At 45.4% G+C, this 12,253-nt stretch overlaps 1 protein-coding gene across 1 annotated transcript in view; it reads right to left on the bottom strand.

Moving 5' to 3' along the window:
• Positions 1–501: 501 nt before the first annotated feature.
• The window catches only part of si:ch211-102c2.8 (uncharacterized), a 107,285-nt gene continuing 95,533 nt past the window's right edge, over positions 502–12,253 (bottom strand). Inside the window, exons 24-27 of the mRNA XM_068005606.1 lie at positions 11,425–11,627; positions 5,813–5,888; positions 2,771–2,992; positions 502–2,402 (exon numbers count right to left, since the gene is read on the bottom strand). Of these exons, the coding sequence (XP_067861707.1) occupies positions 2,343–2,402; positions 2,771–2,992; positions 5,813–5,888; positions 11,425–11,627 (561 nt within the window). The 3' untranslated portion in view covers positions 502–2,342. The remainder of the gene's footprint in view (positions 2,403–2,770; positions 2,993–5,812; positions 5,889–11,424; positions 11,628–12,253) is intronic.

Raw genomic sequence — 12,253 nt, 5'->3', positions numbered from 1 at the left:
AGCCAAGATCCCACTCACTTGCCCCCCATCCTTAACCTGCTCGGATCCGTTTTCAGATGTGTGTCGGTAACCCCATCATAACAGGTTGGATCACACTTTCAGTTTCAAAGCTTCAGTTAGGAACATAGAAACAGGAGGAGGCCATTCAGCCCCTCGAGCCAGTTCCACCATTCAATTAGATTATGGCTGATCTGTTTCTTTACTCCATTTACCCGCCTTGGTTCCGTATCCCTTAATACCCTTGCCTAACAAAAATCTATCACTCTCAGTTTTGAAATTTTCAATTGACCCCCAGCCGCAACAGCTCTTTGGGGGAAAAGAGTGCCAGATTTCCCCTACCCTTTGTGTGAAGAAGTGCTTCCTGACAAACACCCATGCACAGCCTAGCTCTAATTTTAAGGTTTTGCCACTTTGTTCTGGACTCCCCCACCAGAGGAAATAGTTTCTTTATCTACCCTATCAAATCCTTTAACAACAACAACTTGCATTTATATAGCATCTTTAATGTAGTAAAACGTCCCAAGGTGCTTCACAGGAGTGGTATCAGTCAAAATTTAACACAAGGAGATATTGGAATAGGTGACCAAAAGCTTGGCCAAAGAGGTAGGTTTTAAGGAGCGTCTTAGAGGAGGAGGAGAAAGAGGTGGAGAGGTTTAGGGAGGGGATTACAGTGTTTAGGGCCCAGGCAGCTGAAGGCACGGCTGCCAATGCTGGAGTGATTAAAATTGAGGATATGCAAGAAGCCAGAATTGGAGAAGTGCAGAGATCTCGGAGGATTGTAGGGCTGGAGGAAGTTAGAGATAGGGAGCATTGAGACCATGGAGAGATTTGAAAACAAGGATGAGAATTTTAAAATCAAGGTGTTGCTGGACTGGGAGCCAATGTAGGTCAGCGAGCACAGGGGTGATGGGTGAACGGGACTTGGTGTGAGTTAGGATACAGGCAGCAGAGTTTTGGATGAGTTTATGGAGGGTGAAAGATGGGAGGCCGGCCAGGAGAGCATCGGAATAGTCAAGTCTAAAGGTAACAAAGGCTTAGATGAAGTTTTCAGCTGTAGATGAGCTGAGGCAGAGTCGGAGACTGGAGATGTTACGGAGGTGGGAGTAGGAGGTTTTGGTGATGGATTGGATATGGGGTCAGAAGCTTATCTCAGGGTCAAATAGGAAACCAAGGTTGCAAACGGTCTCTCAGCCTCAGACGGGGAGAGGGATGGAGTCGGTGGCTAGGGAACGGAGTTTGTGGCGGGGAACAAATCTTCCCAATATTTAGTACTGGATGTCGGACAACCAGCGTGAAAATTCAGAGGCAGTGGAGGGGTCGAGCGAAGTGGTGGTGAGGTCGAGCTGGGTGTCGTCAGCATACATGTGGAACCTGACATGTTTTCATTAAGTCCAGTTAGTCTAAATGCAAGGCTCATTCAATGTAGCTGTAAGCAATATGACCGCTGCATTGTTCTTTGGTAAAGGAACAAGGGACTCTGAATATTAAATAAAACAGATTTAAAAGTATATTCAAATACAGTTACAATTGTAGAAAAATCTTAAGAGCATGAGTTGACATTCCTTACTTTAATATTATTCAGGGGCCAACACTACCTGCACAGTGTTAGCAGGATGGTTTCATACCTAGGCCCAGGACATACCTTAATGAGGCACAGTAACAGATTGGCAAAGGTCTCACATTAAATACAATCTCACTCTGCAACTGGATCAAGCCAAGTGAGATCATGCTTTCTCCCCCCACTCTCCCTCTCCTATGCCCTCCCCCCAGTTCTCAACCAAGCCCAGGAGAAAAGGAAAAATACAGACTATGCAGTCTGCTAACCCTGAATCAGCCTATCCTCCAGGCTGGAGCTCAGTATTAGGTCCCAATTCTAGTTTGGAGGTATGTGGGCTGAGTAGATACAATGGGGGAGGGAGAGATTTAAAAAGGAAAAATGGGAGAAATTCTCGTGATACTGGACCCGATAGATTTGCATTGGCATTCTGAGCAGAATTAAATGTGTACTAGGCACAGATACGCACAATCAGACACCCCACTCCCTGCCCCCTCATTATGCAAACATACAACAGCATTACATTGACCTTTTAGTTCCTTGGCCCCTTGGAGCATTGCACAATCAGGCTATGACCTAATCAGTGTACCACACTGTCCAGCTACCCACAGCGCGACTGCAATCTAGCTCAATGAGAAATTCTGGCAAGATGGCCCTAGTGCACTGACGGTAAGTGAGCACCCTGAAACAAGCCGGCAGTCTCCCTCAGAGATGTCCAAGTCCCTTCTCCGCAGTGTCCATCTGTGGAAGGTGTGGCCCATCACGGGTCTGGAGGGGTTTACAAACGTCACTTTCTGCTCGACTTTCCTGCGAAACACGGTAACGATCTTTCTGGCGTCACTCGGCTCTGGGGAGGGGAACAAGTAAAGATTTTAACAGACTGGACAGGTTATGCAATGACTGTCAATCAATCAATCCTCCGCTGGTGGTAAGCTCCCAAGCGCATGTAGCACCACCGCCAGGCGTGGCTGACAATATTTAAATAGCGCCAGACCCAGGAAGGTCGTTGAGGTCACTGGCATGTCAGACGTTCATCAGCATTGCTGCCTGAGAGGCAACTCCTAGCCTCTAGTCCTGGCCAGTGCCTAAGTGCAGTATCCTGCTTGCCATTGCTGTACGAGCTGCCTTTCCCTAGTTCAGTGTCCTGTCGGTTGCCATCTCTCTCTGCGAGTCCTGTATCAGTATAGTGTCCCAACTGCCCAGTAACCTACTCACCATCTCTCTGCATGAGCTGCCAGACTCGGCCTGCAGAGTGCTCATATCCTCCAGGCTGGCTCCATGGTAGATGATGTTTTCCGCCCGGAGCTGCTTCACACGGCTCTGCAAGTGTCGGAGCAGCTTCAGCGTCCCAAAATCCTGCTGTCTGAACGAGGCCACTGCAGAGGAAGCCATTGATGGGGTGGAGACAGACCGCAAATGAGCAGTTTCACGGTGTACCTTTAAGGAATACGAACACACACACACACATATTACTCAGTGCAGTATAATTCTGATTGACTGTCCTATGTATGTGGATCAGCATCAATGTTAGTATGTACCTGAGGCAGTGGACAGTCAGTCTTTTCACTTGCTTTGTTTACTACTACTGAGGAATCATATCTCGCAAGACTGGTTGAAGGACTGGACAAACACAGAGACGTTGGCTGAATGATTGGGAATGGAGGGAGAGATATACTGAAGGACTGGAAGGTGGAGAGAGAGCCACACTCGGGTTGGAGATGGAGGGAGTAAATCACTGAGGGGTTGGAGATGGAGGGATAGACACAATAAGGGGTTGAGTAGAAGGTGAGACACTGAGGGGTTGAATAGATGGAGAGAGAGAGAGAGACACTGAAGGACTGGAGATGTTGGGAGAGCCATAAAGAGGGGTTGAAGATGGAGAGAGAGGTGCACAGAAGGGTTGGAGATGGAGGGATAGACACACTGGGTGGTTGAGTAGGGGGAAAAGACACACTGAAGGGTTGGAGATGGAGAGACAAATTGAGAGGTTGGAATGGAGGGAGTCACACTAAAGGGCTGGAGATGGAGGAAGATGTACATTGAAGGCCTGAATGAAAATTTCCACTTTACACTGAGAGCCTATTTCCAGACCACCATAACACTATAATTCACACTTGGGCTCAGCCCTCAGAGGTGTCCTGGTGTAGGAGTAGAGCAGCCTCACCAAGTCACAAAGAAACTGATATTGAATGGTCCAGTTTACTGAACAGTCTACACATTATTTCAAGTTAGGAATTAGAATAATTTGGTAAACTGGTTAACTTTTAGGGTTATGGATTAGGTTTACAGTCAGTTTTATACAGAGATTTCTAACTCATTCCATTTGTGTGGGAAATTAAAAGCACACTTGTATGGGAGGGAAGAGGTACAAAGGGCAAGCTCAATGATGCACGTGAATTATACTCAACACCGCCACTGGCTATAAAGTAGAAAATGTTATATTCCCCAGCACTATCCACTCTTATCACAAAGCCAGTGACCAATTACAGTGACGTAGTAATTACATGGGTCCAACCAATTACACTGCATACCATCAGAGGGGAGCCGGGGTTTCTCATCTCAACAGGATGGAAGGTTATTGAGAAACTTATTGAGGAGCGTTATTTGAACTCACCTAATTTGAATTTTTGTTTATTGAAAACTGCTGCTGGAACCTTAAGTTGACAAAACTAGTCCAAAAAAGAGATATGCTCTGCCTCACAGACTATTTCTTCACAAAAGGACGAGTGCCAAAAGCACAGACACGATCAGAGGCAGCAAGAAAACAGAAAAAAAACAATGAAGGATTAGAAATGGAGCAGGGAAAGCTCAGAGATTGGAGATAGAGAACAAAGATGCTGAAGGATTATAAAGTAGTGGAGATGGACTGATGGATTGGAGGTGGAAAGAGAGATGGACCGATGGATTGGAGGTGGAAGGAGAGATGGACCGATGGATTGGAGGTGGAAGGAGAGATGGACCGATGGATTGGAGGTGGAAGGAGAGATGGACCGATGGATTGGAGGTGGAAGGAGAGATGGACCGATGGATTGGAGGTGGAAGGAGAGATGGACCGATGGATTGGAGGTGGAAGGAGAGATGGACCGATGGATTGGAGGTGGAAGGAGAGATGGACCGATGGATTGGAGGTGGAAGGAGAGACACTGATGATACTTGTGAGCTAGTAAGTTCCTTTGTCTCCTAGCTGATTGTAACTGAACTGTGACTTGACCTGGGCTAAACGTTGATTGGGATCTTCCAGCACTGTTCTCATTGGAGAGTTAGAGTGGCCAGTAAAGGTCTAAGGGTATAGGGTAAGTTTTCCAAATTCATACTGTCGGCATGGAGCTTCAGTGCTGGGGGAGGATCGCACCAATTTTGGTGCAGGATCAGTAGGATTTTAATCAAAATCTGCACTTACAGGTTACAGGGAATCTTGTTTTTCCTTTGATGCCTGGATCCGACAAGCTGTTCATTCTGAACGTCTGGTGCATGGCTTCACAGACAGTTAGCAAACACACAGGGTCAGGCAACTAAATCTCAAACGAACGATACCTGGTTGGTTCACCATTTTAAAAACTGGAGATTTTCACTCTGGCAGTGAATGTGTGCCCCCATCCTGGTGTCACCATTTGGAGATTGTTACCACCTTTAAAGTACTAAAACCAAAATAAAACTTCTTGCCAATCCCCCATGTCTGCCTGAGGTCACAAGTCAGAGTTGCAAAATCAGGAAAGCCTAGCAGGGAGCAGGTGGCACAGTCACACTGATCTTACACAACCTGGGTTCAGTCCATACTGATAAGACCAAACTTTTTTGTCTACTGGCTGTAAGGATCGTACGTGAAATGAGTTGGATGAGTCTCAATCCAGTTCCTAGAAGACCCCCAAAATTGTTCGTAAATTGGCATGCTCACTCAGAATTGGGGTCGAGATGGAAAAATGGCACACTGGTGCAGTTCCGCAGTTGGAGCTGAGGCACATTTTTGGGGCAGTGGGAGCTGGACTCTGCATCAGATCATGCCGTGCCTGATCTAGCAGTGCTTCCAGGTGCCTGAAATGGACTAAGTTCTATTCCCCAGCACTAACATTTTCTATGCCCAAAAATTCACTGCGGAGAAGGGGAAAAAGCAGGAAGAAAATGGTTCAAAGGTACAAAATTGATAATTCTTTAATGCTTCTTTATGCTCCCCATAATCCAGGAGACCATCCTAACTTACCATTTGGATGTTTTAAGTGAAACAAATGGAATATGGTTTAAGCAAAATCAAAAGTTTACCAATGACAGTTGGCAAATTTCATTTTCCAGTTTTTCGATCTTCCTTTGATGTTCACTTCTGTTCTTGGAGAGGTGCCTGTAAAGGGAAACAGTGCTGGTTTGTTGCGCCTGACCCACGGAACCGATTCCTTATACCATTCCCAATGAATCGTTTTGCTCAGCCTAACCCACTGAAACTGTTCCATCTACATTGGTGGTGGTGCCATCAGCTGCCTAGGCCCTGAGCTCTGGAATTCCCTCCCTAACCCGCTCCTCCTCTCTACCTCTCTCTCCTCATTTTAAGATGCTCCTTAAAACCTACCTTTTTGACCAAGCTTTTGGTCACCTGTCCTAATATCTCCTTATGTGGCTCGGTGTATAATTTTGCTTGATAATCGCTCCTGTGAAGTGCCTTGGGATGTTTTGCTACGTTAAAGGTGCTGTAGAAATGTAAGTTGTTGCTCTTAATTAAATGAAAATTTATTTAATTCATTTTTTGAAAGACTTCTCCCACTCCTTGTGGAACAATTCATCCCCTTTAACTGGGACGGTGGGTAGGAGACCTTCCCTTGTGAGACGTACTTCACTATTACTCAGCACCTGTCCTGACTAATGGCCAAGAGCCATCATGTGGGAATGTGGGAATGCTGTAGTGCAAGCATATCCTACCACTGAACAGTATTAATTAATAAGGAGGGGGCAACATTGTAGTATAATTAATTAATGAGGAGGGGAGATACTGGATTTAACAATAATTAACAGGAAAGACTGTGGATGCTGTGTCGTTGAGTGTATTCAAGGCCGAGATCAATAGATTTTTGGACTCTAGGCGAATCAAGGGATATGGGAATTGGGCGGGAAAGTAGAGTTGAGGTTGAAGATCAGCCATGATCTGATTGGATGGCCGTATGGCCTGCTCCTGCTCCTATTTCTTATGTTCTTACTGTTAATGCAATGGAATGTTAAAGAGAAAAGAGATCCAGAAGCAAGAGAAGGGGTAGTTCGATTCACAGTGTAAAAATCACATCAACTGCAGAGAGTGCTTCTCCATGATAAAAATGTGAGCAAAGAATTAATCAGAATCAAACTATATCCAGTAATTGGGGCCTCTTTATTCACCCCTACAGGTGGGCACATGATTCAGACATGGCTTCGCTCTTATAGACTGAGCATAACCAGGGGCCAGGCTTAGCTCCCCAAACTTAGACACATTCAGGGACCTAGCTTGGTTCTCCAATCCCAAACAGAATCAGGGGCCTGGTTTGGCTCTCCAGTCCCAGACAGAATCAACGACCTGGGTTTAGCTCCCCAAGCATAGACAGAATTAACGACCTGGGTTTAGCTCCCCAAGCATAGACAGAATTAACGACCTGGGTTTAGAATCATAGAAAGGTTATAGCACGGAAGGAGGCCATTTGGCCCATCAAGTCCGCACCGGCTCTATGCAAGAGCAATCCAGCTAGTTCCACACCTCCACCCTATCCTCATAGCCCAGAAATGTTTTCCTTTCAAGTACTTATTTAGTTCCCTTTTGAAGGCCATGATTGAATCTGCCTCCACCACCCCCTCGGGCAGTGCATTCCACATCCTATCTACTCTCTGTGTAAAACATGTTTTTCTTCATGTCACCTTTGGTTCTTTTGCCAGTCACATTAAATCTATGTTCTCTGGTTCTTGACCCTTCTGCCAATGGGAACAGTTTCTCTCTATCTACTCTGTCTATACCCATCATGATTTTGAATGCCTCTATCAAATCTCCTCGCAACCGTCTCTGTTCCAAGGAGAACAACCCCAGCTTCTCCAGTCTATCCACGTAACTAAAGCCCCTCATCCCTGGAATCATTCTAGTAAATTTCTTCTGCACCCTCTCTAAGGCCTTCACATCTTTCCTAAAGTGCGGTACCCGGAACTGGACACAATACTCCAGTTGTCGAACCAGTGTTTTATAAAGGTTCATCATGACTTCTATACATTTGTACTCTATGCCTCTATTTATAAAGCCCAGGATCCCATATGCTTTTTTAACCACTTCTCAACCTGCCCTGCCACCTTCAATGATTTGTGGACATACACCCCAAATCTCTCTATTCCTGTACCCCTTTTAGAATTGTGCCCTCTAGTTTATATTGCCTCTTCTCGTTGTTCCTACCGAAATGTATCACGTTGCAATTTTCTGTGTTAAATTTCATCTGCAACGTGTCCACCCATGCCACCAGCCTGACTATATCCTCTTGATGTCTATCATTATCCTTTTCACTGTTTATTACCCTTCCAAGTTTTGTATCATCTGCAAATTTTGAAATTGTGCCCTGTACACCCAAGTCCAAGTCATTAATGTATATCAAGAAAAGCAGTGGTCCCAGCACCGACCCCTGGGGATCACCACTGTACACCTCCCTCCAATCCGAAAATCAATCATTCACCACGACTCTGTTTCCTGTCACTTAGCCAATTCTGTATCCATGTTGCTACTGCCCCCTTTGGGCTGCAATCTTGTTGATAAGCCTACCATGCGGCACTTTATCAAACGCCTTTTGAAAGTCCATATACACATCAACAGCATTGCCCTCATCTATCCTCTCTGTTACCGCATCAAAAAACTCTATCAGGTTAGTTAAACATGATTTGCCTTTAACAAATCTGCGCTGGCTTTCCCTAATCAATCCACACTCATCCAAGTGACTGTTAATTCTGTTTCTAAAAATTTCCCCACCACTGAGGTTAAACTGACTGGCCTATAGTTGCTGGGTTTATCCTTATACCTTTTTTTGAACAAGGGTGTAACATTTGCAATTCTCCAGTCCTCTGGCACCACCCCCGTATCTACGGATGTTTGGAAGATTATGGCCAGTACCCCCGCAATTTCCACCCTTGCTTCCCTCAGCAACCTAGGATGCATCCCATCCGGACCGGGTGACTTATCTACTTTAAGTACAGCTAGCCTTTCTAGTACCTCTTCTTTATCAATTTTTAGCCCATCCGGTATCTCAACTATATCTTCCTTTACTGAGATTCTGGCAGCATCTTCTTCCTTGGTACAGACAGATGCAAAGTACTCATTTAGTACCTCGGCCATCCCCTCTGCCTCCATGAGTAGATCTCCTTTATGGTCCCTAATCGGCCCCACCCTTCCTCTTACTACCCATTTACCATTTACAAGCCTGTAGAAGACTTTTGGATTCCCTTTTATGTTGGCTGCCAGTCTATTCTCTATTTGCCCCTCTTATTTCCTTTTTCACTTCCCCGCTGAACTAGGTTTTGCTACCTAAATCGTAAAATTGAGCGCTTCTAAGGCCCAAACAGAATTAGGGATTATTTCGATGTAGATTCAATTTGCAATTCCTCAAAAACTTAATTCCTGATTTCAACTGATTGACTGGCATTCTGGAAAGCTTCCCTGCAAGGATGGAAGCAAAATAAAAGCAGGGCAATTCAGCATGAGTTGCTCTTTGGCATCGCTAAGCAGCTGGTTGTACAACAGTTGAGGCAGAACCCACCAATCTGCTGGCGCATGCAGTCCAATGTCCAACTGTAATTGGGAGGAGGAGGAGGAGAGTGAAAGCAATAAAGTTCATGAGAAAGCCAGAAACAGGATTAAGAGAAACAGAATTACTCTAACCTTAAACCCTTTCATAGTCTATTTAACCTCCATCGCTTACAGTAAATAGTGCAAGTCACTTCAGAAATGAAAGGGTGGAGAAGGCTCTGCAAAAAATCTCCCTGAAAAGTCTGATTTTTACAGCTGTTTTAGTGAATGAGAAGACGATGGACTAAAGACATGTCCAGTAGGTCCCAAACTACCCCATACTAACACTACACATTCTGTCATTAACTTGGATTTCCAGCTGTGAAAAAACAAAGTCAGGGAAATATATTGAACAGGCCGAACAGAATTTCATTTCCTGGCTACAGAACAAGGAAAAAAAAACAAAAAGAGAAAAGATAGATGGAATTCGAGGAGAAATTTAAATCAAAGGCACTCCGAACGTGCCTGAAGAAGACTGTTACTCAGAATGTGCCGAAATGTTACCCCATCCATTTTCATTTAAAGTGGAAGAGCTAGGGCTAGCTGAATTCCTCGGTGGTCTGGTATCCTGGTATTTGAATTTCTAACATCCAGTTCAGATTACCGCGAGGAAACCTGAGCTCAAATTCCAAATTTGATGAATAATTACTCTCCTTCTTTCTTTTCATAGGCATGTGAAAGATAGAATGCTCCTGTTAGTTAGACACACCTAGCCCTCGAGAGCAGTCTGGATACATTGACCATTCTCTTGAGGGCAAGCTAGCCACATGGGCTAGTCTCCTGTACGCTTCAAAAACAGGCTGAGGAGGCGACTGATGAGCATTCATACACACAAGGGTGGACATCACACATTGTCCGACCTTCTGCTTCCTGTACCTTTCAAGGGTAACTGAATGTGTGGACCAGGAGAGAGTGAGAATAAAGAGAAATGAAATAACATCAGACAACAGAGTGGCTGGGTGGTGCTCTAGGATGCAATGACACGGAGCAGTGAGATGCAGGTTTAATTCCCACAGCCCTTAGGCTGGCTAGATACATTACCAAACGGCAGGTGGCTATAGAAATGCCACTGAGTTTTTCCATTATGATGATACAAGGATAAGTGACCATTCAGCCCATCTAACATTCTTCCAAAGAAACCTTTGCTCCCACCTTCACAGAACTCAATTGCCTCTTGAATGGTTTCACAGTTTTTGTCTACACTGAAGACCATTGAAATTATTAATCACACTTTGTCTGAAGAAGTGCTTCCTAACATCAGTCCTGAGCTTGTGTTTTACCAGTTGGTACCTGTCTCTCCTTGTTTCTACTGTCATAGTTCCACCTGAAATCATGCACAGCATTAAGCGTTTTTATTCTTCTTGTAATCATATATACCTCTATAAGTTCTCCATTCAAGAAGGAATGGTCTGAGTTTTTCTAGTGTTTCCTCATAAATCAGTCCTCTCACATTGGGCTTCAGCCACTTGATCCTTCTGTCCATCACTTACAGGACTTAAAGCACGAGGTGTTGTCCTCGTGCTTTAGTGACCAAAATGCATTACTCAAGGTGTGGCTTAACCAGAGCACTATACAACTTCACTTTCCAGAGGCATGGGAGTCAGAGGGAGTGAGAATAAAGAGAAATGAAATAACATCAGACAACAGAGTGGCTGGGTGGTGCTCTAGGATGCAATGACACGGAGCAGTGAGATGCAGGTTTAATTCGACACTTAACTGAGCTCTTTAAGTCAGCTGCATCCCTACAATTAGGGGCTGAATCGAGCAACTCCCCTCTGGGAGAGTAAGAAGGAGAGCCATCTCGGGCTGCAGTTATGCGTCACTTCACATTTGGTTCAAAGATGGGACTTGGGCTGGCACCCCAGTGGCTTCCTCATATACCCAGAGTTCCCAACCTCAGTCACCCTGCCAGGGAGAGATGCTGAGTGAAGGCCAGGTGTTTCCTCACAGAGTCAGAGGAAGAATCAGAAGGAAAACAATTCTCATGCTCTTAATGGCTGGTTCACGAGAACTGGTGTAAGCCTGGGATCATCCTATCTCGGGGTGGGGGGGGGGATTAAAAGAACAAGTTCTTGTCCACATTTAAAGAGGCGGAAAAGTCACGTACTTCTCAAGTTCTGCATCCAGTTCTTCCTCGAACTTGCGGGCGAGCTTGCAGGCGGTCTCATCCTTCCACTTGGCTACGTTCCTCTGGATCGCTCGTAACTCGTTATCCTTCTCCCAAAGCTGCTGCCGAAGCGCGAGCACCTCTCCACCCCCGGAGTCCTTCTGTTGTGACCGCTGCAGCTTGCTGACCTCTTCAATGTGATCCTGTGTAACAGACAACACAGGAACCGTTAACACCGTCCCGAGGTGGGGTGGGTTGCTCAGCCTGGCAGTGTATTTAGTGCCACATTGTGGATTCGGATCTCCCAGGACAGTTAAGGGGTAATGTTCTAACTCTGTGCTCCCGGCAGTGAGCCACACCCCAAATTTAGGGACGCAGCTGATGTAAAGAACTCAGTTGAGTGTCGGATTAAATCTACATTCCTGCTACACATGATTTTATAACCGCAAAGTCAGAAAATGACCCCTTTGGGTGTCAGGAGACTAACTGACTGGGGGGGTGGGGGTGGGGGAGATGAAGGGATCATCACGGCCAAGCCTGATACTTTCCTCAACTATCTGGTCACTGTCACATTACTATTTGTGAGATCTTGCTGTGCGCAAATTGGCTGCCGCGTTTCCTACATTACAACAGTGACTACACTTCAAAAGTGGCTGTAAAGCACTTTGAGACGTCCTGAGGTTGTGAAAGGCGCTACATAAATGCAGGTCTTTCTTTACAACACTACCGAGAGTTCAGGCTAATCGCAGAACAAGCTGACAGTGCTACCGTGCTGAAATTCATAATCCACCCTCTGTCTCCAAATACCACACCGTTCCTGTTATTGAGG

Source organism: Heptranchias perlo, chromosome 25 (genome assembly GCF_035084215.1).
Source record: "Heptranchias perlo isolate sHepPer1 chromosome 25, sHepPer1.hap1, whole genome shotgun sequence".
In the NCBI taxonomy this organism is placed as follows: Eukaryota; Metazoa; Chordata; class Chondrichthyes; order Hexanchiformes; family Hexanchidae; genus Heptranchias; species Heptranchias perlo.
Note: the sequence above shows the minus strand (reverse complement) of the source record. Positions and strands in the feature narration are given on the sequence as shown.